This window comes from Terrapene carolina, unplaced genomic scaffold, assembly GCF_002925995.2.
Source record: "Terrapene carolina triunguis isolate 2854851 unplaced genomic scaffold, T_m_triunguis-2.0 Scaffold120, whole genome shotgun sequence".
NCBI classification, from domain to species: Eukaryota; Metazoa; Chordata; order Testudines; family Emydidae; genus Terrapene; species Terrapene triunguis.
Genome location: NW_020664471.1, coordinates 547136 through 567373, shown reverse-complemented (window position 1 = coordinate 567373; position 20238 = coordinate 547136). Strand labels below are relative to the sequence as shown.

The following is a 20238-nucleotide window of genomic DNA, read 5'->3' as shown; positions in this document are numbered from 1 at the left end:
CTTACGCTCTAAACACCCCTCCACAGGAGGTGGGAAGTGATCGGTGACCAGATGAGTAGTGTGGAGGCTGGGCAATCAATGTCCTGATCAGGGAGGGAGTGGGAGGAAGAGGGAGGGCTACATCAGTCAGCAATCTGTTCCCCACCCACCCTTAGTCCAGGATATTGTACAAATTCTCTGGCTCTTCACTACATTTTTGTCACTTTTTTTATAATAAGCATGGCAGAAAACTGATTGTTAGCTAATATGAAATTTCAGGGGTTTTGTTTTAAAGTTATTCTGTTGCCCAAATTTGTTGTTTAAATTTAAAAAAATCACTTAGAGATAGAGGGAGCTAGCTGTCCAATGCATTTTTCCTGTACTATGTGACAGCATCCTGTGCACTGAAAACTGTAACAGGGAGTTGAATGGGGGTAGGGAGAGGGATAGCTCAGTGGTTTGAGCATTGGCCTGCTAAACCCAGGGTTGTGAGTTCAATCCCTGAGGGAGCCATTTAGGGATCTGGGGCAAAATCAGTACTTTGTCCTGCTAGTGAAGGCAGGGGGTTGGATTCAATGACCTTTCAGGGTCCCTTCCATTTCTATGAGATAGGTATATCTCCATATAAACATGCTTTGGAAATTAATTTTAACCTCTAGTGACTGAAATGTACAGCTTAAAATGCACATAAAATAAACTGGAAATCCAATCTGCACAGCACACACACATTATACTTTTTATTCAGTTTAGAAATAAACCGTAGGTTTCATGGTCAAAATTTTACAGTCTTAGACACAGTTCCAGTGAATCAACTTTTGTTCATTTCTGAGTCTTGTCCTGAGGAAGAAAAGTACATTATGTTGTTTTTAAAATGTACTTTAGAGTGTTAGTAATGAGTTTAATTGGGAACTGAGCTACTGTTGAAACAGTTTCTAGCAGTGTTAGATATCCAAACTCATTTTAAAAGCAGCCCTGTAATATCGGGTTTCTCCTTATTTTGTGAAATGTCCTGAGCTCAAACAAGAAGGCAGCTTTTTGGTGCTTCATCCAAAAATGGCATTATCTGCAAGATAAAAGTAAAGTTTGAAAATAGTTATGAAAACCAATTCCTCTCTTAGTAATATATATTTATATTACAGGAGGAGGAGCAGTAGAAGTAGCTGAATGTATAAGGTTGCCGTTTCAGTTGCTTTATAACTCTGACAAACTTGAACTGTTCGGAGTTAAAATGTCAGTGTTTGGTCTTTGATTGAGATTCAGTTGTTGTTTGGGATTTTTTTAAGCTTGAGCAAAAACAGTTCAGTGAAAGATAGGTTGTTTGGAAAAAAATCAAAAATTTAACATTTTAAAACATCTCTAGTACTTGTGGTCTGGAACAGGAACCTGACATTTAGCTGAGGGCTAGTTCTGAGGTTAGAGGTGCCTTTTGCTGTCCCAATGAAAATCCTTTGGAATGTGGCCAACTTATAAGCATTAGGGGAAAAAAGGCTGCTTGAATATATACGCTGGAACTTGTTCAGCTCTTGTCCCTTCAAACTGTGAACACTCCAAATGCACGTCACATGCTCCTAACTCCAACTACGCCTCCTCGCTTGTTCTGAAACAGAGCCTCACCCACACCTGAACCTCCATATGGGACACAGACAAAAGGAACAGGAGGATCCATATGTTCCCCCATCAAAATCCACTTTGTCCTTGGAGAAAGTGCCCTAAACTAAGAACCAGGAGACCGTGAGTTCTAGTCTTCCAGTGTCTGTAGTTGACTAGCGTTAATAAGAACTGCCTGACTAATGAGCAAATGAAAGCAGAATATGTAGTATTGGATAATTTTAATATAAGTGGTGTTATCATTCCACCTATTGCTCCTTATCTGGCAATAGCTACTGGGAATGATTCAGTAAAGGGTGTTACCAGAACTAAAGTAGACATGAGGAATGACTAAAAGAATGTGCCATTGTCTTGTGTTCCACAGATCTTCACTACATCATTTATCTGCTTGCACTCCAACTGCCATGCATTGTTAGCTGTAGCTGTATTGAATGGCAGAAAGATTACTTGGAGCAGGTTGCCAGAGCTGTCACTGTGATATGAGGAGTAGCTTGTACCCTATACATGTACCTTGAAGGATCAAGCATGCATCATTTCAGTGCTGAGTTGTATAGGTTGTATTAGTAGATGTGCACAAAATGTCTGCTTGCCATGGAGATTGTCAGCAGTGTGGTGGCATGCATGACATCAGTGTCTGGGGCTTAGTGAGGGGTAAGCGAAGGCAATGTCTCAGAAGGAATCCTTAGGCAAGGGTGAACCGATAGTAACATTTTGCAAGTCTGGGGTCATCTGTGTGGAGTAGACTTAGTATTTGGGTATAGACCAAGTGTAGGGAACTCCTGTTTGCTAAATGAGACCTAACTTGAGTTTTGCCTTAACAAAAAAGTGTTAGACTCTGTTGTATAGTGCTGTTCCCAAAGCGTTCTCGAGCACCTGTAAGGCTAGAGTGCTAGTGTGTGTGTTACTGGTGTGTTGGGACATGAAGACAGAGGTAAGATTGGGGGTGGGGTTGGTGTGTACCATACCTCATTATTTCCTAGTTTTCAGAGATTTAAGTGTAGGTGCCCTTGATCGTTCTAGAAGGGTATGAGGCACTGTCAGTCAATCTCAACTCTGTGTTAATGAAATATATGGGCAGTGAATAACCAATAGGTTTTGTTCTCTTTCATCCCAGAAAAGGAAAATATTACTTGTGGTGTGATCATTTATGGAACAACACCCATTTCATCCCAAAGAATCTCAAAGCACTTCATAAAGTTACTGTACATAGTGTAGCAGTGAACTAAAATCAGTTCACCAGCCACTGAAATACTTCCACCTTGGGGGTGGCATGAGGCGAGAACACCCACAATATCACCACTGCACGCTGGGGTGTTGTGAAGCTTAGCTCATTCATATTTGTAAAATTCCTTGAGTTCTTGGAAGGTCCTACAGAAGAGCAAAGTATTATACTGTTTACACACACAGGGCCAGATTCCATAGGTGCTGGAAATAGGAGTGCGGGGGTGTGTGTGTGCTGCAGCACCCCCTGGCTTGAAGTGGCTTCCACTGTATATAGCAAGGGTGGCCAACCTGAGCTTGAGAAGGAGCCACAATTTACCAATGTGCATTGCCAAAGAGCCACAGTAACATGTCAGCAGTCCCCCGTCAGTTCCCCACCCCAGTGTCTCCCACCCGCCAGCAGCCTCGCCGATCAGCACCTAACCCTCCATCCCTGTGCCTCCCGCCTGCCGCGATCAGCTGTTTTGTGGTTTGCAGGAGGCTCGGGGGAGAGGGAGGAGGGAGGATGGGGAAGGAGTGGAGTGGGGTCGGGGCCTGGGGCAGAGCCAGGGGTTGAGAAGTGAACACCCTGTAGCACATTGGAAAGTTGGCGCCTGTAGCTCCAGCCCCGGAGTCAGCGCCTATGCAAGGAGCCGCATGTGGCTCCGGAGCCACAGGTTGGCCACCCCTGGTATACAGGGTTTACAGTTTGGTCCAATGGCTCTCAGCACCCCCACTATACAAATTGTTCCAGCCCCCCTGACAGATTCTGGTCTGTCTGACTGACACCCATGCAAGCTGAGGCAGAATTTAGCCCAAAGACGGTAAGCAGCTTTGCTTTTTCAAAAACACAGCTTGAATTTAAACTTGGTATACAAATCTTCTACCTGTGGCTTAGGGTGACCAGACAACAAGTGTGAAAAATCAGGATGGGGGCGGGGGAAATAGGTGCCTGTATAAGACAAAGCCCCGAATATTGGACTGTCCCCATAAAATCAGGACATCTGGCCACCCTACTATGGCCTTTAAAAAAAAAAAAAAAACCCAATGAAGTGCTGTGGAATTCCAGGGGCTTATGATTTCCTATGAATAAAACTATGTAATAAAGTTTCTCATTGGATAACAGCCTCCTGCTCTGAAATAAACTTCTTGGGCCTGATTCTTATCTCAGGCTGATGTAAATAAGAAGTAACTCCATTTCAGTCAGTGTAATTATACAGGTTGAACCTCTCTAGTCCAGCACCCTCAGTACCCGGTGGGTGCCGAACCAGAGAATTTGCCAAACCATGGGTGGTCAATGCAGAGTGCCAGCGGGTCTCCATAGGCACAGGAAGTAGGGGTGCGGGGGGTGCTGCAGCACCCCCAGGCTTTGCGCCCAGCGTGGCCCCCTGCCCGGGGGTGCCGATGCTGGCCCCAGGTCCCAGCCACCGGTCCCTCGCCCAGGGTCCCAGCCGCCGGTCCCAGGTCCTCCCCCTACCTCCTGGAGCTTGAACGGTGTGAATCAGCTGTTTGTGGTGCTCTGGAAGTGCTGGGAGGGAGGAGGAGGAGTTTGTAAGCATGGGGCTGCCGGCACGCAAGAGGTGCCGGGGGGAGCTTGGCGCCGGTGGGTGCTCTGCACCCACTAATTTTTCCCCGTGGGTGCCCCAGCCCTGGAACACCCACAGAGTTGGCGCCTATGCCGGACCAAGAATGTTGTTGGATCAGGGAGTGCCGGATTACAGAGGTACCAGTGTGGCAGCTGAAGACATTTATCCTGTAACCTCATATTCCATTTGTCATAGTGGGCCAAATTAATCTCCGGTCTAAATTCACTGAGGTCAAGGAAGCTACACCAGGGATGAATTTGGCCCCAGGTGTTTCTTCTCTGTAATGCATATAACTTACTTCTTTCTGGAAAGTGCCTCCTCTCCTTGTGGTGAAGAGGAGTGAGTGCTGTCCAGGAGCTCCTGCCAGTGTCAAGCTCAGGCTCTTTTTCTCTGTAGGTCTCTAGTGAACTTCGATTACTTTGAGGGAAGTGTCTCCTCTGAGGTCTGAGCCAGGTTGAGTCACTTTTTCCTTCCACCATACACAAGGATTCCCTTGTCATGTTCAGTTCAATCAGGCGCTTTTTCTCTGCGTCACCCATTGTATCTAGGTGAGTGTCTTTCTTATAAGCAGAATTCCTAGTAAAAAAGCAAACAAATCCTCATGTAAACAGAGTATTTGGCTCTGTCTGCTTGCCATGGAAGTGAAACTTAAGATGTGTCCACAGTGACAAACAGCCTGATTCTGACTTTGCTTTGCTGGTGTAAATCAGGAGTAACTCTGAAGTCAGTGGAGTAACAATGGGGAAAAGCCAATCAGAGCAGAATCAGGTCTCGTATTTTCTTGAGCTTTAAAGATTGTGTCCTCGGATTAACATAGGGGACTCCCCAAACTTCAATGAGAACCACCCACACAAATTCAAGGGCGGAATTTGGCTAAATCAGATTAAAATATGTGAGTAAAATTTTCATGAGTTTAAGTGATTTAGGAGCCTATGGCTTGGCCTATGCTTAAAAGTTTTGCTGGCATAGCTATGTCTGTTACTAGTGTGGTAAAAAATCATACCCTGACAGACATTGCTATGCCACCAAAAGCCCTACTGCAGATGCAGTTATACCAGTAAAACTGTCTATTTGCCAGTATAGTTTACATTATTCAGGAAACTGGTATAAGCTGTATTGGCAAAAGCATGCTTTTGGCTATATAAGCTACGTCTCCACTAGAAGCATTTGCTGTTATAGCTTGCAAGTGAAGACAAGACCTAAGGCCTTCTATCAGTATATGCTGCATCTACACTAGGAGGCTATGTTGGCATAGCTATACTGACATAGACTCTGTAGTGTAGATATCGCCTATGAGTGCTTTGCTGATGAAGGTATACTAGTATGGTATACCAGCAAAGCACTCCCAATGTGGATGTAGCTTATACTGGCAAAAGTGTCTTTGATTTGAAAATGGGGCTTACATTCCTAAGTCACTTAGGTACATTTGAAACATTTACCCTGTATCTGTTTTTTACAAATCAAAATAGAAATAAACTATTCAACTACAGATTTTCTTATGAACAAAAAAAAAAAAAAAAAAAAAAAATAAAAATACAGATTTTAAAAAAAAAAAAAAAAAAAAAAAATCCAAGGTGCCTGATTCTAATCTAATTTACACAGGAGTAATTCAAGAAGATCTTCACTGAAGTCAGTGGAGTTAGACTGGTGTAAAACCAGAGTGAGTTTAGAATCAATCCTTAGAAGTCTAATAACATATTAATTAACAATACTTTGAAATCTTCAGATGGAGTCTCATAAATACAAAAAAGTCAATTGAAACTGCAGGGAAAACTTAGGCAGAATATAGTTCCTAGAGCTGGACAAATTATTAGTTTTGAATCATTTATTTAGTTAATTTTGCCTCTTCTGAATTGTTGGTGAGCAGCTTAATCCTTGAATAAATTTGAGAACAGCTTAACATTAAAAAATTCTTGGCTTGTAGCTTATTAACAAACAACTTGTACTTTATATTCAAAAATATTTAAGAATTGATTGGACACGTAGGTCACATGGTATTTTTTCTGCTCCATGATTGGATGAACATAATCTTTAAAGGTTTCTGATGCATATCTGTGTTCTATGAATTCATAATTCCCTTCCTCTGGATAGTCTCCAATATTCACTAAAAAGTCCTGGACTCAGCAAACATCCATGCCAGAACTTGTTTGCTAGAGTATTTTGGAAAAGCAAATGTAGCCAGAGAGTTAAAAAATTTTAATGCAGTATATATTCATAGAATTATTCTAGCTGTAATAATTACCTACATTTAAATAGTGCCAAAAAACCAAGGCTCAAATCCTTGATCTTGTCAAAACTGCCAGTGCATAAAATGTGAGAACTTAAAGGACATTTGTTGCAAAGAACATAGTTTCTTATCTAAAACAGAATGTTACTATTAGACCCATCTAAAAAGCTCAGAGGTAGCTTACAGAATATTATTTGATTAAATTCCTTCTGAGATCTTTCCAAAAAGCTGATCTAAAATTTCTAACATTACTCAAGCCTGGCTTAAAAAAAAATCTATCTTTCCCCTAAAAAAACAACAAGGAGTCTGGTGGCACCTTAAAGACTAACAGATTTATTTGGGCGAAAGCTTATGCCCAAATAAATCTGTTAGTCTTTAAGGTGCCACCAGACTCCTTGTTGTTTTTGTAGATACAGACTAACACGGCTACCCCCTGATACTTGATATCTTTCCCCTAAACTCCTTGGGGGTAGGGTCTGTTTTTTAAATCTGTGTTTGTATAGTGCCTACTTCACTGGGATCCTGGTCCAGGACTGGGGCTCCTAGGTGCTAACACAATACAAATAAATAATAATAGGGGGGCTGGAAGTGAAAGTCTCTTACAAGAAAAATATCTTAACAATATAAAAACACTACACACCTGAGCCTCAGCAGTGCTGTATTTTCTGGGGAGGGGGATCTATGTATGTGATGCCCAAGCCAAATTTCAGTGGTAGAGAGAAAAAACAAAGGAATGTTTGAACAAGGACTTTGGAACAAGGGGCAGTTGGTGAAGATCCATATTGCCTAGCAACTGACAATTCAACTGGTCATGGTTCCATCACCACTGCTGTCTCCCACCTATGCCTTAAATTACCAGGTAGGACCAGCTTTTCTCACTTCTGCATGGCAGCTACAATGAGCCAAATCCTGTAACTCCAATAGAGGCCAGTGAATTTCACTACACTGAGCCACAGCTAGGATACAGGTAGGCAGCATTGGAGTCCATGCACCTTGCATAATCCAATGATGTGCTATGTGGGGGAATGCACAGCACGGAGGAGTGATGGGGTCAGAAGGTCAGTGAGTACAGATCCAAGAACCACACCCTACTGGCACGGGTAGCTGCAGCCAAGAGCATTAGTATAGCACTGAGGATGCAGTGCTATTTCTGCTGAGGTTATGTGGGGGTTGTAGGTGACATTCCCCAGACTTTTGTCCATCACCCCCCATGCACAGCCCATATAGGCCCTGTTTAGACCAGGAAAAAAGGAGTGTTTTTTTAAAACATTAGCTAACATGTTTGAATTAACACTTTTTAAAACACCACTTATCATCTAATAGACAGGAATTAACAACTTTACAAATGTTTAAACACTGGGTGTTCAATATGAGGATTCTCCCTAGAAACTCTCTTTCCTAGGCTAGACATGCCCATGGAGGATTCTCTGAAGAACCAGCAGCAGGGACTGGAGCAAACGATGTCTCTAGAACTTCCCATCACAGTTCCAGCAGGATGGCCAGGGCATTCTCTGGCTACATTGTCACTTTTTCTGTGTCACTAGCAGGGCAGATGGCTCTCCCTGTTCAAGAGAGTTCTTTGGAAGGTGGAGAAGTTGACTTCTTTCCCCCTTCCTCCTGTGCTCTATCTCCAGGTGTAGGTCAGGAGCCCTGTGACAAGGCTGCTGAAGCATTGTCAATGATGGACATAAACTGAATATCCAGCCCGTTTACCTTAAGGAGTAAGCTAGAGATCAATATGGGTGCACTCGATCCGCAAGGAGGCTGCATCCCTTTGGGATTTGCCATGATGTGTGGTTGGCTTAGAGTGACCAGATAGAAAGTGTGAAAAATCGGGATGGGGGTAGGGGGTAATCATTGCCTGTTTACCATCTTTGCTGATCACGGATCCAAATTTTTGGATCCGTGTAGGGCTCTAACAGTGAGATTATGAGATAGGGTGCTGGTGCGAATACATATAAAAAGTGGGTCACAACTTTTAGTTACACACAAGTTAATTATCTCAGATGCGGATCCATTTTTTTTTTTATCTGCGCTGGGCTCTACACATACCTGGGAGGGATATAGATTGTAATGCACATCAACATGTTGTGCACTAACTGATCCATGCGGACCCTGCTGGTGCACACTGAAAGTTCTGTGGTGTGCATTAATGTAATCCTGTTTCAAACAGTACTATGTTAACATGCAGTAGGGAACTTTCAGTGCATGCCAGCAGGGTCCACATGGGCTAGTACACATTGGAGTTTACAACCTAATTAGTGTGGCACCATGTAGACGAGCCCTGACTCTTGGTTTTTGAATGCTTGGGATTAGCAATACTAGTGTGAGGGAATGGGACTGTCTCCTCTTGCAGGGAAGGGTGCTATAAGATAACAGGAGTGGTTCCTTGCTTTTTGGACTCTGGCTCTGCGTCTTGGGGAGATTATTTTGCAGAACTATCCTACATCTCTCTAGCTGTGCTCTGGCTCAGTGTATAGAGCAGAGGTGGGCAAACTACGGCCCGCGGGACCCTCCTGCCTGGCCCCTGAGCTCCTGGCCCAGGAGGCTAGCCCCCACCCCCTCCCCTGCTGTTTCCCCTCCCCTGCAGCCTCAGCTCACTGCGCCGCCAGCGCAATGCTCTGGGCAGCGGGGCTGTGAGCTCCTGGGGCAGCGCAGCTGCAGAGCCCAGCCTGACCAGGGGGCAGTCAGGGGCAGGGGTTCCGGGTGCAGTCAGGGGACAGGGAGAAGGGGTGGTTGGATGGGGCGGGGTCCTGGGGGGGCAGTCAGGAATGAGAGGAGGGGTTGGATGGGATGGTGGGGGGCAGTCAGGGGTGGGGGTTCCAGGGACAGGGAGCGGGGGGGTGGATGGGGCAGGAGTCCCAGAGGGGGGCATCAGGGAACAGGAGGAGAAGGGCAGGAGTCCGGGGGGGGCATCAAGGGGTGAGAAATGGGGGGGGGGGCAGGGGCTGGGCCACGCCTTGCTGTTTGAGGAGACACAGCCTCCCTTAACCGGCCCTCCATACAATTTCCGAAACCTGATGCGGCCCTCAGGCCAAAAAGTTTGCCCACCCCTGGTATAGAGGGAATGCCTTCTCTCATTTTTGGGGCTCTAGTTCCCCAAAGGGAGCAATAGGGCAGAGGGGTAGAACCTGAACCTGTCTCCCTGATGGGAGAGGGTTCCTGCAGGGGCAAAAAGGTTGGATCCTCTCCATTACTACTGGGATCTTCCTTGATGAGGCAGGGAGGTTGAAAAAGCATGTGGGCCAGACTTTCTTCACTCCTAGTCAGGCAGGATATACACTACAGTCAATGGCTACCCTTGCTGAAGCGCATCTCCCACCTGCTCCTGAGCATGGGTTGTCCTGGACAGTAGCTCTGCCGGCAGGCAAGAGGGGTTGGCACTTTCCCCCATCCCCATCTGGGCTCTGGCTCCCCCAGTTCAGAGGGTGTTCAGCAGGGAAAGGTCCCTGGCTCCTCTCCCCACATTTTCTGGGCTCTGGCTCCCTCTAGAGAAGTGGTCGTTGGGGGGGGGGGTGAGATGGGCTGGATCCTCTCCCCATCACTTCCATCTTCCTTATGGGGCAGAGACCATGAGCATGCGGGGAGGGGCTCCTCTCTTTGCGGAGTCTTGCTGCCAGGGTAGGGCGGCTGGAACCTCCCCCTCGTCCTGTGGGGGGCAGGGGGCTGGATGCTGCCTCCCTGCTGGGCTCCCAGCTTCCCCACGGGGGGAGACCACCTGCGCTCTCCATAGGTACCGTGAGAGGATGGAGTACAAGCTCCACCCCTCTCCTGTGATTGGACGACCGGCTTCGGAGAGCCTGCTGGGCCGGGGAAGAGCCGCGTGCGCAAGAGGACTGGTGCAGGGGCTCTCCCCGCCGGGCATCGGTGCCTTGTTTCCCGGCGAGCGGCGCGGGACGCTGGGCGGGGAGGGCGCGGCCATGGCTGGGGACGGGGCGGAGGAGGAAGATGAGGAGGGGGAAATGCCCCCGCCGCAGCCCAATGGGTTCCTCCCGGGGAAGGAGGCCGAGCGCGGCAGCCACGCGGCCGGGGCGGATGCTGGGGCGCTCCCGGAGGCGCAGGCCATGCTGCCTTCCCCGGGCTCGGGCTCGGGCGTGGCGCGGCCGCCCATCCGGCTCTCCCGGCGCAGGCTGGCCGTGCTGGCCGTGTTCAGCCTCTACTCGCTGGTGAACGCCTTCCAGTGGATCCAGTACAGCATCCTGAGCAGCGTCTTCGTGCACTTCTACCGCGCCTCCTACCCCCGCGTGGACTGGCTCTCCATGGTCTACATGGTGGCCTACGTGCCGCTCATCCTGCCGGCCACCTGGCTGCTGGACACCCGCGGCCTGCGCCTCACCGCCCTGCTGGGCTCCGGCCTCAACTGCCTGGGCGCCTGGCTGAAGTGTGCCAGCGTCCGGCAGGACCTCTACCCGCTCACCCTGCTGGCCCAGACCGTGTGCGCGGTGGCCCAGGTCTTCATCCTGGGGCTGCCCTCCCGCATCGCCGCTGTCTGGTTTGGGCCCAAGGAGGTGTCCACTGCCTGCGCTGTGGCCGTGCTAGGCAACCAGGTGAGCGGAGGGGAGAGCATGGGGGGACCTGGGGCAAAGGGGAGGGGAGAGAGCTAAAGGGGAAAGGGAGCAAAAGATCGGGGGGGGGGGAGGAGTGGGTTGTGTAGGAAGGTGGGAGTCAGGTTTGCGCCCTTCTTTTAAAAAAAAAGAAATGCCAGGTTGAGTCGTGGGGGAAGAGGGGTAGGTCAGTGTTCATCAGTGCAGCAGCCACAAATCCATGGTTTAGAAGGGAGAAATCAAGGTGAAGGAAATCCAGACAGAAGGAGGGGAAGAGAAGAATCTGGTTGAAATTGGGTAAAATCTCAGAAGGCGCTGATGGGAGGGACGGGACACACTTTAATAATGTTGTATTTTTGCGTGCTCGCTTTTGTAATATAGCATACAGAGTTGATGTTGTTTGAATGAGGAAAACTCAGACCCAAGAGAGATTTTCCATTGATACGCACACAGCAAAATCCTTTATCACAAGAAGGCGAGATTTAAAATCCAGTACTTTTTTGTGCATCCTCCCCACAAACTGAGTTTTTTTCCTTGCAGATGAGTGTGGCAGGCCTACATAGGGGAACATCTAAACTACTGTAGTTAGTAATTTCAATGCTGGCATTGTATCAGAAACCTGACTGCTCTGATCCAGCATCTTTTCTGAAGTTTTCAAGGGCACATGGGTGTTAGAGGCTCATTATAATTTAATGGAGGTTTTGGGTGATGTATTTCTTTTAAACTAAATAAATGTTATAGAAGCTAAATTATCTGTCCCTTATAATTCAATATGGCAAGTACTTAAACCATATCAAAGAATAAAACTGGGGTAACATCACCAAGTAACTTACAAAGAGCTTGTTTCAAATATGTACAGCATGGTTCCATTTTTAATAGAGTTTTTCACTAATCCAGTGAAAGGTAAGCAGTGAAGAAAAACTAATGGAGAAACAAGCTTTAGCTGAGACTTGTAATGAGGTGAAAGGTCTGTTTAGCTTTATGTTAAATGACTGTGATTATCATTTTCCCAAACAAAAAGCAGAGAAAATAAATACTATAACAAATACTACTATAATACTGCAGCATCAGGGGTGTGTGTGGGGGGGGAGAAGATGGTGGGGGATGAGAGTCATGTGGAGATGTAGGCAGGGCTTGTGGTCTGAGGGTGAGCCTGGGGCAAACTGTCATCCAGTCCTGAGTTGAGCCATCCTTGCATCAAGGCTCGCCTTTGTGTGCTAGGCTACTTAGGCATTAGCTCTGTGAAATCCCTTTAAGAACTGATTACCCCCATTCCCTGCGCACATCCATGACTCCACATCTCAAACCGTCATGTGTAGTTTCTATGGGGGACGCCATATGGAGGTGGGATGCTCGGGGTAGGCAAGAGGGTCTGCCCCATTCATGCTCCTAAACTCAAGTAGAAGTCTTCATTCTCACCAGCTGTAGTCCTGGTCTGATGAACCTGTTCAGGATGAACAGACTGGGATTGTCCTTTGGTGAGCCTCAGAAGTCTTGCCAGGACGACTGGAGAATTCATGAGAGGAGCTGGTAATTTCACTCTTGTGGAAGTTCAACTGGAAGTCTTCTTACCCCACCATAAGAGTGAGTTAGTTAGTTAGTACTAAGGCTACGTTTTAGTCACGGGTATTTTTAGTAAAAGTCATGGACAGGTCACGGGCAGTAAACAAATATTCATGGCCCATGACCTGTCCATGACTTGTACTATATTCCCTTAACTAACACTTGGGCCGGGGGACTGTGGGTGCACTGGGATGGTGGTCGGGGGGGCACCGCAGGGACTGGGGGGGTGGTTTGGAACCCCCATTAGTGCTAGGGCAGGGGGAGGTTTGGCAGGGCTGGCAAGCTCCCTACTCGGTTCCGGGTGTCCCTGCAGCTCCTAGGGGGAGGGAAAGCCAGTGGGGGCTCCCTGCGCTGCCCCTGCCATGAGCTCTGGCTCCGCAGCTCCCATTGGCCGGGAACCACAGCCAATGGGTGCTGTGGTGGTGGCACCTGCAAGCATGTGCAGCGTACGGAGCCCCCTGGCTTCTCCACTTAGGAGCTGCAGGGACATTCCGGCAGCTTCTGTGGAGCTTCCTCGAGGTAAGCGCTTCCCCGCACCCCAGCCCTGAGCCCCCTCCCACACCCAAACTGCCTCAGCAGCGGCCGGTGCTGCTTACCCAGGGGCTGCCTGATGTGCTCGGGCAGCCCTGGAGCCAGCCGCACCGGTCACTGCAGAAGTCACAGAGGTCACGTGACCTCCGTGACCGACGCGCAGCCTTAGTTAGTACCCATTATGTCTCTGGCGTTTAAGGCAGTGAGGAAGCTCCTCCACTCCTGTCTGTTTCTGGCAAGTCTTTCAGTGGTTCCCCAGCTGTGCCCCAGGTTTTTCAGCTCAACTTCCACATCTCTCTGCTGTTTTGGGGCAGCCTCATTTTTGCTTGCCTTCAGGTGTCCATCTTATAGCTATTCTGGTGATGGAATCAATTTCCAGCCGAAGCGCATGGCCAATCCATCTCCAGTGCCTCCTGGTAATGATGATACTCATATCTTCTTTGCTGCACTGTGTGAATAGGAGTACTTGTACTCCTGTTCTAACACGGCTGCTACTCTGAAACCTGTGTGAATAGGTCTCCCAGTGTGTGGGGGATGGAGAGGTAAAGATCGGAGGATGTAGACTTCCCCCATAACCTTGCTCCCCTGCATCCCCACTGTGTTTTGCCTGTGGCCACAAAATGGTAAAACTCCCATCACCTTCACTGGTGCGGGCTCAGGCCTTTGGTGAATTTGAAAAAGGTAACAGGGATTTAAAATATTTTCCCTTCCTGTGGCTCATAGTGACCTAAATTAGATATGCATTCTAGGTTATTACAAGCGGAGCTGGTATCGGTGTTTATAGTTAAGATTGTGTAAGACTTTCCATGATAAGACTTTCTTCATTTGCTTATAAGTTTTTAGTTTTTTATTTTGTTTAAAATTTTCTGGGAATTTATCAATGTTTATAACAAAAAATAAAAAAACAGGTGAAAATCATTCCCCAGAAAATTGTGAAGTTAATTTTCTGCAAATATTAGGGGATGGGAGGATAGAAAAAGGCAACAAATTGAGAAAAGTAAGAGTGTTGAAAGCAAAAGATTGGAGAAAGCTACTAGGGAAGAGGCTGTTCTAGATTTGATTTTGACAAATAAGGAAGAACTGGTTGAGAATTTGAAAGTGGAAGGCAACTTGGGTGAAAGTGACCATGAAATGGTAGAGTTTACGATTCTAAGGAATGGTAGGAGGGAGAACAGCACAATAAAGACAATGGATTAAAGAAGGCAGACTTTAGCAAACTCAGAGAGTTGGTAGGTAAAATCCCATGGGAAGCAAGTCTAAGGGGAAAAACAATTGAAGACAGTTGGCAGTTTTTCAAAGAGACATTATTAAGGGCACAAGAGCAAACTATCCTACTGCATAGGAAAGATAGGAAGTATGGCAAGAGACCACCCTGGCTTAACCAGGATATCTTCAATGATCTAAAACTCAAAAAAGAGTCCTACAAAAAGTGGAAACTCGGTCAAATTACAAAGGATGAATATAAACAAATAACACAAGTACAGAGGGACAAAATAAGAAAAGCCAAGGCATGAAACAAGATCAAACTAGATAGGGACATAAAAGGAAACAAGAAAAAAATTCTACAAATACATTAGAAGCAAAAGAAAGACCAAGGACAGAGTAGGCCTGTTACTCATAGAGGGGGGGAAAGACAATAACAGAAAACGTGGAAATGGCAGAGGTGCTTAATGACTTTTTTGTTTCGGTTTTCATCAAGAAGGTTGGTGGCGATGGGACGTCTAACATAGCGAATGCCAGTGAAAATGAGGTAGGATCAGAGTCTAAAATAGGGAAAGAACAAGTCAAAAATTACATAGACAAGTTAGATGTCTTCAAATCACCAGGGCATGATGAAATGCATCCTAGAATACTCAAGAAATTGACTGAGGAGATATCTGAGCCATTAGCAATTATCTTTGAAAAGTCATGGAAGACGGGAGACATTCCAGAATACTGGAAAGGGGCAAATATAGTGCCCATCTATAAAAAGGGAAATAAGGACAACCCGGGGAATTACAGACCAGACAGCTTACCCTCAGTACCCAGAAAGATAATGGAGCAAATAATTGAGCAATCAATTTGCAAACACCTAGAAGATAATAAGGTGATAAATAACAGTCAGCATGGATTTGTCAAGAACAAATTGTGTCAGACCAACCTGATAGCTTTCTTTGATAGGGTAACAAGGCTTGTGGATGGGGGGAAGCAGTAGATGTGGTATATCTTGACTTTTGTAAGGCTTTTGATACTGTCTCGGATGACCTCATAAACAAACTGGGGAAATACAACCTAGATGGAGCTACTATAAGGTGGGTGCATAACTGGTTGGAAAATCGTTCCCAGAGAGTAGTTATCAATGGTTCACAGTCATGCTGGAAGGGCATAACGAGTGGGGTCCCGCAGTCGGTTCTGGATCTGATTCTCTTCAATATCTTCATCAATGATTTAGATAATGGCATAGAGAGTACACTTACAAAGTTTGCGGATGATACCAAGCTGGGAGGGGTTGCAAGTGCTCTGGAGGATAGGATTAAAATTCAAAGTGATCTGGACAAACTGGAGAAATGGTCTGAAGTAAATAGGATGAAATTCAATAAGGACAAATGCAAAGTACTCCACTTAGGAAGGAACAATCAGTTGCACACATACAAAATGGGAAATGACTACCTAAGAAGTAGTACTGCAGAAAGGGATCTGGGGGTCATAGTGGATCACAAGCTAAATATGAGTCAACAGTGTAACTCTGTTGCAAAAAAAGCAAACATCATTCTGGGATGTATTACTAGGAGTATTGTAAGCAAGACACGAGAAGTAATTCTTCCGCTCTACTCTGCGCTGATTAAGCCTCAACTGGAGTATTGTGTCCAGTTCTGGGCGCCACATTTCAGGAAAGATGTGGACAAACTGGAGAAAGTCCAGAGAAGAGCAACAAAAATGATTAAAGGTCTAGAAAACATGACCTATGAGAGAAGATTGAAAAACTTGGGTTTGTTTAGTCTGCAGAAGAGAAAACTCAGAGGGGACATAACAGTTTTCAAGTACATAAAATGTTGTTACAAGGAGGAGGGAGAAAAATAGTTGTTCTTAACCTCTGAGGCTAGGACAAGATGCAATGGGCTTAAATTGCAGCAAGGGTGGTTTAGGTTGGACATTAGGAAAAACTTCCTAACTGTCAGAATGGTTAAGCACTTGAATAAATTGCCTAGGGAGGTGGTGGAATCTCCATCATTGGAGCTTTTTAAGAGCAGGTTGGACAAACACCTGTCAGGGATGGTCTAGATAATACTTTGTCCTGCCTTGACTGCAGGGGACTGGACTAGATGACCTCTTGAGGTCCCTTCCAGTTCTGATTCTAAAAGCAGTTAATGCTGCAGTTTATTTCATGACCCGTACGTTAACAGTATGTACATGTGTGTATCTTCCCCTGCATTGGCTTACTTTGACACCCTTGTGTTTACACTTAGATGTGTTTGTTAATTAGTCTACCTAATTTATTGTGTTTTCTTAACATAGTAAATATTCTCATGTACTTGTGTGGTCCAAAGTTCATGTGAAAATCAGTAAAAACCAAATCGCTTTTGTAAAACCTAGGAATTTTTCAGTAAAAATCAGTAATATTTGGGGAAGCACTGAAATGTCTCCTGCCAGTGTGAGTGCCTTGTTATGATGAAACAGCAAAACCATCTTCTCTAATGGTGTGGAGCTGAGGTAGACATTGTATGACCTGTGTTGACCCCAACAGTTCTTCAGCAGCTGTCCCACAATGCCCCATCCCCTGCAACAGCAACTGCTCTGGTCACAATTGTGAACTCTACGGCGTAGGGTTCATGGAGACCAGAAGCCACTACTCATCTTAAAATCCCTCACTTATTTTTGAAGTTCCTTTTCCTGATTGCCCAGCTTGGCGAGCACATTTAGCAGCGCTCCCTTCTTGTGTGCAACTGCCCAACCAACCATGCTGGCTCCACACACTAGATGCATTCCTGCCTGGAATAGACAGGAGCGGTATTGGATCTCCTGCGCTTGTGGGGAGTAGGGGCTGGGCAAGCACAGCCATAGACGAGGTATAGAAACTTGGACATATACAAGCAGATTACATGGGGGATGGAAGCAAAGGAATGTGAGAGGGATCAGCAGCAGCACCGTGGGAAAGTGAAGGAACTGTGGCAAGTGTCCCACAAAGCCAGTCAATCTGGTTCTGAGCCACAGACCTACCACTTTGCCAATGAGCTGCATGCCATATTTGGTGGACACCCCACCAGCACCCTGCTCGCCATCATGGACACCTTGGCGGAGACCCCTGCCATAAGCAGCGAAGAGAAAGAAGTATGTGTGTGGGGGAGATGCGGATGGGGGCTTCAGCCATGCCATGAGCCAGGACCTGCTCGAGACTCCACCACAGTCTGTCCAGTCCTGCCGGCTGAGCATGGATGAGCCCCAATGAAGTGGAAGGGACCTCGGGTAAGTGTGTGTATATATTTTTTTCTTTATAATCTTTAAATTTAAAGAGGGCACCTGGCCCAAGCTAACAAGACACACACATTAACTTTTCATTGTTTAATTTGCATGAGAAGAGGTAGGGGTATAATAAACAGGTGTCGTTTGCATGTCCTTTTTGTTTCCCCATAGGGCTAGGTGGGGGGTCGTCGTGCAGAACACTTTATGTACACACAATGTCCCTTGTATCCTCCTGAGGGATCTCAATGGAGGTCTTCATGGAGATACTCAGCAATTCTCTCCTGAAGGTTTCTGGGGATGGCTGCCTTGTTTTTTTCCTCTGCAGTAGGATACTTTTCCCTGCCACTCTGCAATGAGTTTGTCTGGCACCATTGCAGTAAACTGACTAGTGACATATGGGCCTCGGCAGCTTCAGGACACCAGTAGCAGCTATGCTTTCTGTGCCTTTGTCATTCTCAAGAATGAATATCAGCAAATCCACCACTGCCTGTGGAAGATAGTGCCATTGCCCTATACTCACACCCATGGAATAGGGACCAAAAATTTATTTCATGCAGCTGAATTTCCCCCTTCCCCTGGTCATATTCACCATGGCTGGGGCTGGAGGGCGGTGCTGTGCCGAGACACTCCAAAGCTGAAGGGTCAGTAAACATTCCTTATTAAGAGTTTTTATCAGAATGAGGGAAGGAAGTTTTGAAACTTGCCTTTTTGTTGTGACTGTGTAGCCAGTGATACATGTCTGTTTTATATGTAGCTTCTGCTATTGTGGCATTTAGGGGTGCCCCCTCCAGGCCCATAGAACGTCTCACTTCTGAGGAGACAGAAGACTGGGGGAAGACCTGTTCAGTGAGATCTTATAAGTCAGTGCTGCATTGGACTGTGAAGAGAGGGCCAGTGTGGCAGATGGCACAGAGAAGGAGAGAGCAGACAGGAGGAAATCCCAACAGGAAAAGGAGAGGGAGATGCACAGGGACATAATGGGTCTCCTCAGGCAGCAAACCCAAATGCTGCAGACCCTGGTTGACCTGCAAGTCTACAAATCTCAGACTCCCCACCCTTTGCAGTCCTTAGAGAACTCCATGGTTACCGCTCCCTATATCCCCCAGCATATCACATGGCATCTCATGCTGCATCCTATCCGTACCACTCCATGCCAGGGGATAGCAAGGAAAACTGCAATTTCACATACACTAATCATGGTTCTCAGGGGTTAGTGTTTGTGAAGTCACAACGGACTGTGTTTGTGAACTGAAAGCAACAGAAATGTTTGAAATTGGAAAGGCAGCAAAGTTGCATTCTGCTAATTTATGTTTTCAAGATTGTATTGCATTGCTTGTTGTATTTTTTCACATTGGTTTTTCTGCATTATTTTTGACACTCAATAAATTTCTATTTTTGAGAATAAAATTATCATTAGTAGTTCTCAGCACACACTGAAGAATGCCTATTGGTATTCAAAGCACATGACACTTGTAAATGTACAGTAAGCACCACACACTTCCTAGCAGCAGCCAAAGCTTACTCCTGGGGGAGTTCTGTGCAAGTGCAGAATTAATGCCCCCTGCAGATTCCCTGCCCCAGGCAGAATAATTGATTCCGATAGAGAGGCGAAGGGAAGCCGTGAGAGGGGTCATGCTGCAATTACATCTTTCACCCACCCGCCTGATGTGGCACCAGAAGAGAGGGCAGCTGGCTCAAGGGTGGGATCAGTCAGCTGTGGAAGAGAGAGGGGTGTGACAGTGCTGGTTCTGGCGGGACCCAACTGAGAGTGCCAGTTCAGGACAAATTGCTAAAACAGGGCAGTCACAGCCCAAGGCTGGGGTTTTTCCACCTCTAAGGCAAACCAAACCAGCCAGACAAAGAAGACTTTGGTCTCACCCCACTGGCTAACCACAAGTCACACAAGCAATTCCCTTAGACACTCCAGTTTCCCAGTATCACCACCAATGCCACTTGTTATGGGGACAAATGGGTTATGAAAACCAATACCCCAGTAAAAGAAAAAAGGTTCTCTCGATCCCAAAGGACCAAGCCCCAAACCCAGGTCAATATACAAATCAGATCTTACCCACAAATCACGCTGTTGCCAATCCTTTAGAATCTAACATCTAAAGGTTTATTCATAAAAGGAAAAAGATATAGATAAGAGCTAGAATTGGTTAAATGGAATCAATTACATACAGTAATGGCAAAGTTCTTGGTTCAGGCTTGTAGCAGTGATGAAATAAACTGCAGGTTCAAAATCAAGTCTCTGGAATACATCCCCAGCTGGGATAGGTCATCAGTCCTTTGTTGAGAGCTTCAGTTTGTAGCAAAGTCCCTCCAGAGATAAGAAGCAGGATTGAAGACAAGATGGAGACGAGGCATCAGCCATTTATAGTCTTTTCCAGACCTCTTTGTTCTTACTGTGGAAAATTACAGCAAAATGGAGTCACATGGGCAAGTTCCTGCATACTTTGCTAAGTTACAAGGCATACCTGCCTTCTCTTAATGGGTCAGTTGTATAGCTGATGGTCCTTAATGGGCCATCAAGCACGCTAGGCAGAACTAACACCAACTT

At 46.3% G+C, this 20238-nt stretch overlaps 2 protein-coding genes across 2 annotated transcripts in view; one reads left to right on the top strand and one right to left on the bottom strand.

Annotated features, from left to right (window-relative positions):
* Positions 1–1022: 1022 nt before the first annotated feature.
* SPATA45 (spermatogenesis associated 45) lies at positions 1023–4912 on the bottom strand. Its single transcript, XM_024197753.1, has 2 exons — positions 4672–4912; positions 1023–1042 (listed from the first exon to the last, which is right to left on the bottom strand). Exons 1-2 carry the CDS (start codon positions 4910–4912, stop codon positions 1023–1025), a joined length of 261 nt encoding a protein of 86 aa, XP_024053521.1.
* Positions 4913–10346: 5434 nt separating this feature from the next.
* FLVCR1 (feline leukemia virus subgroup C cellular receptor 1) overlaps positions 10347–20238 on the top strand; it is a 30753-nt gene continuing 20861 nt past the window's right edge. Inside the window, exon 1 of the mRNA XM_024197733.2 lies at positions 10347–11147. Coding sequence (XP_024053501.2) covers positions 10347–11147 — 801 coding nt within the window. The remainder of the gene's footprint in view (positions 11148–20238) is intronic.

Bases quoted from the DNA above. Each gene is read 5' to 3' on its own strand.
- SPATA45 (XM_024197753.1), bottom strand. From the start codon at position 4,912: ATGGGTGACGCAGAGAAAAAGCGCCTGATTGAACTGAACATGACAAGG. The intron at 1,043-4,671 runs GTAAGTTATATG...TTTATCTTGCAG, and splicing joins GAGGCACTTTCCAGAAAGAA to ATAATGCCATTTTTGGATGA.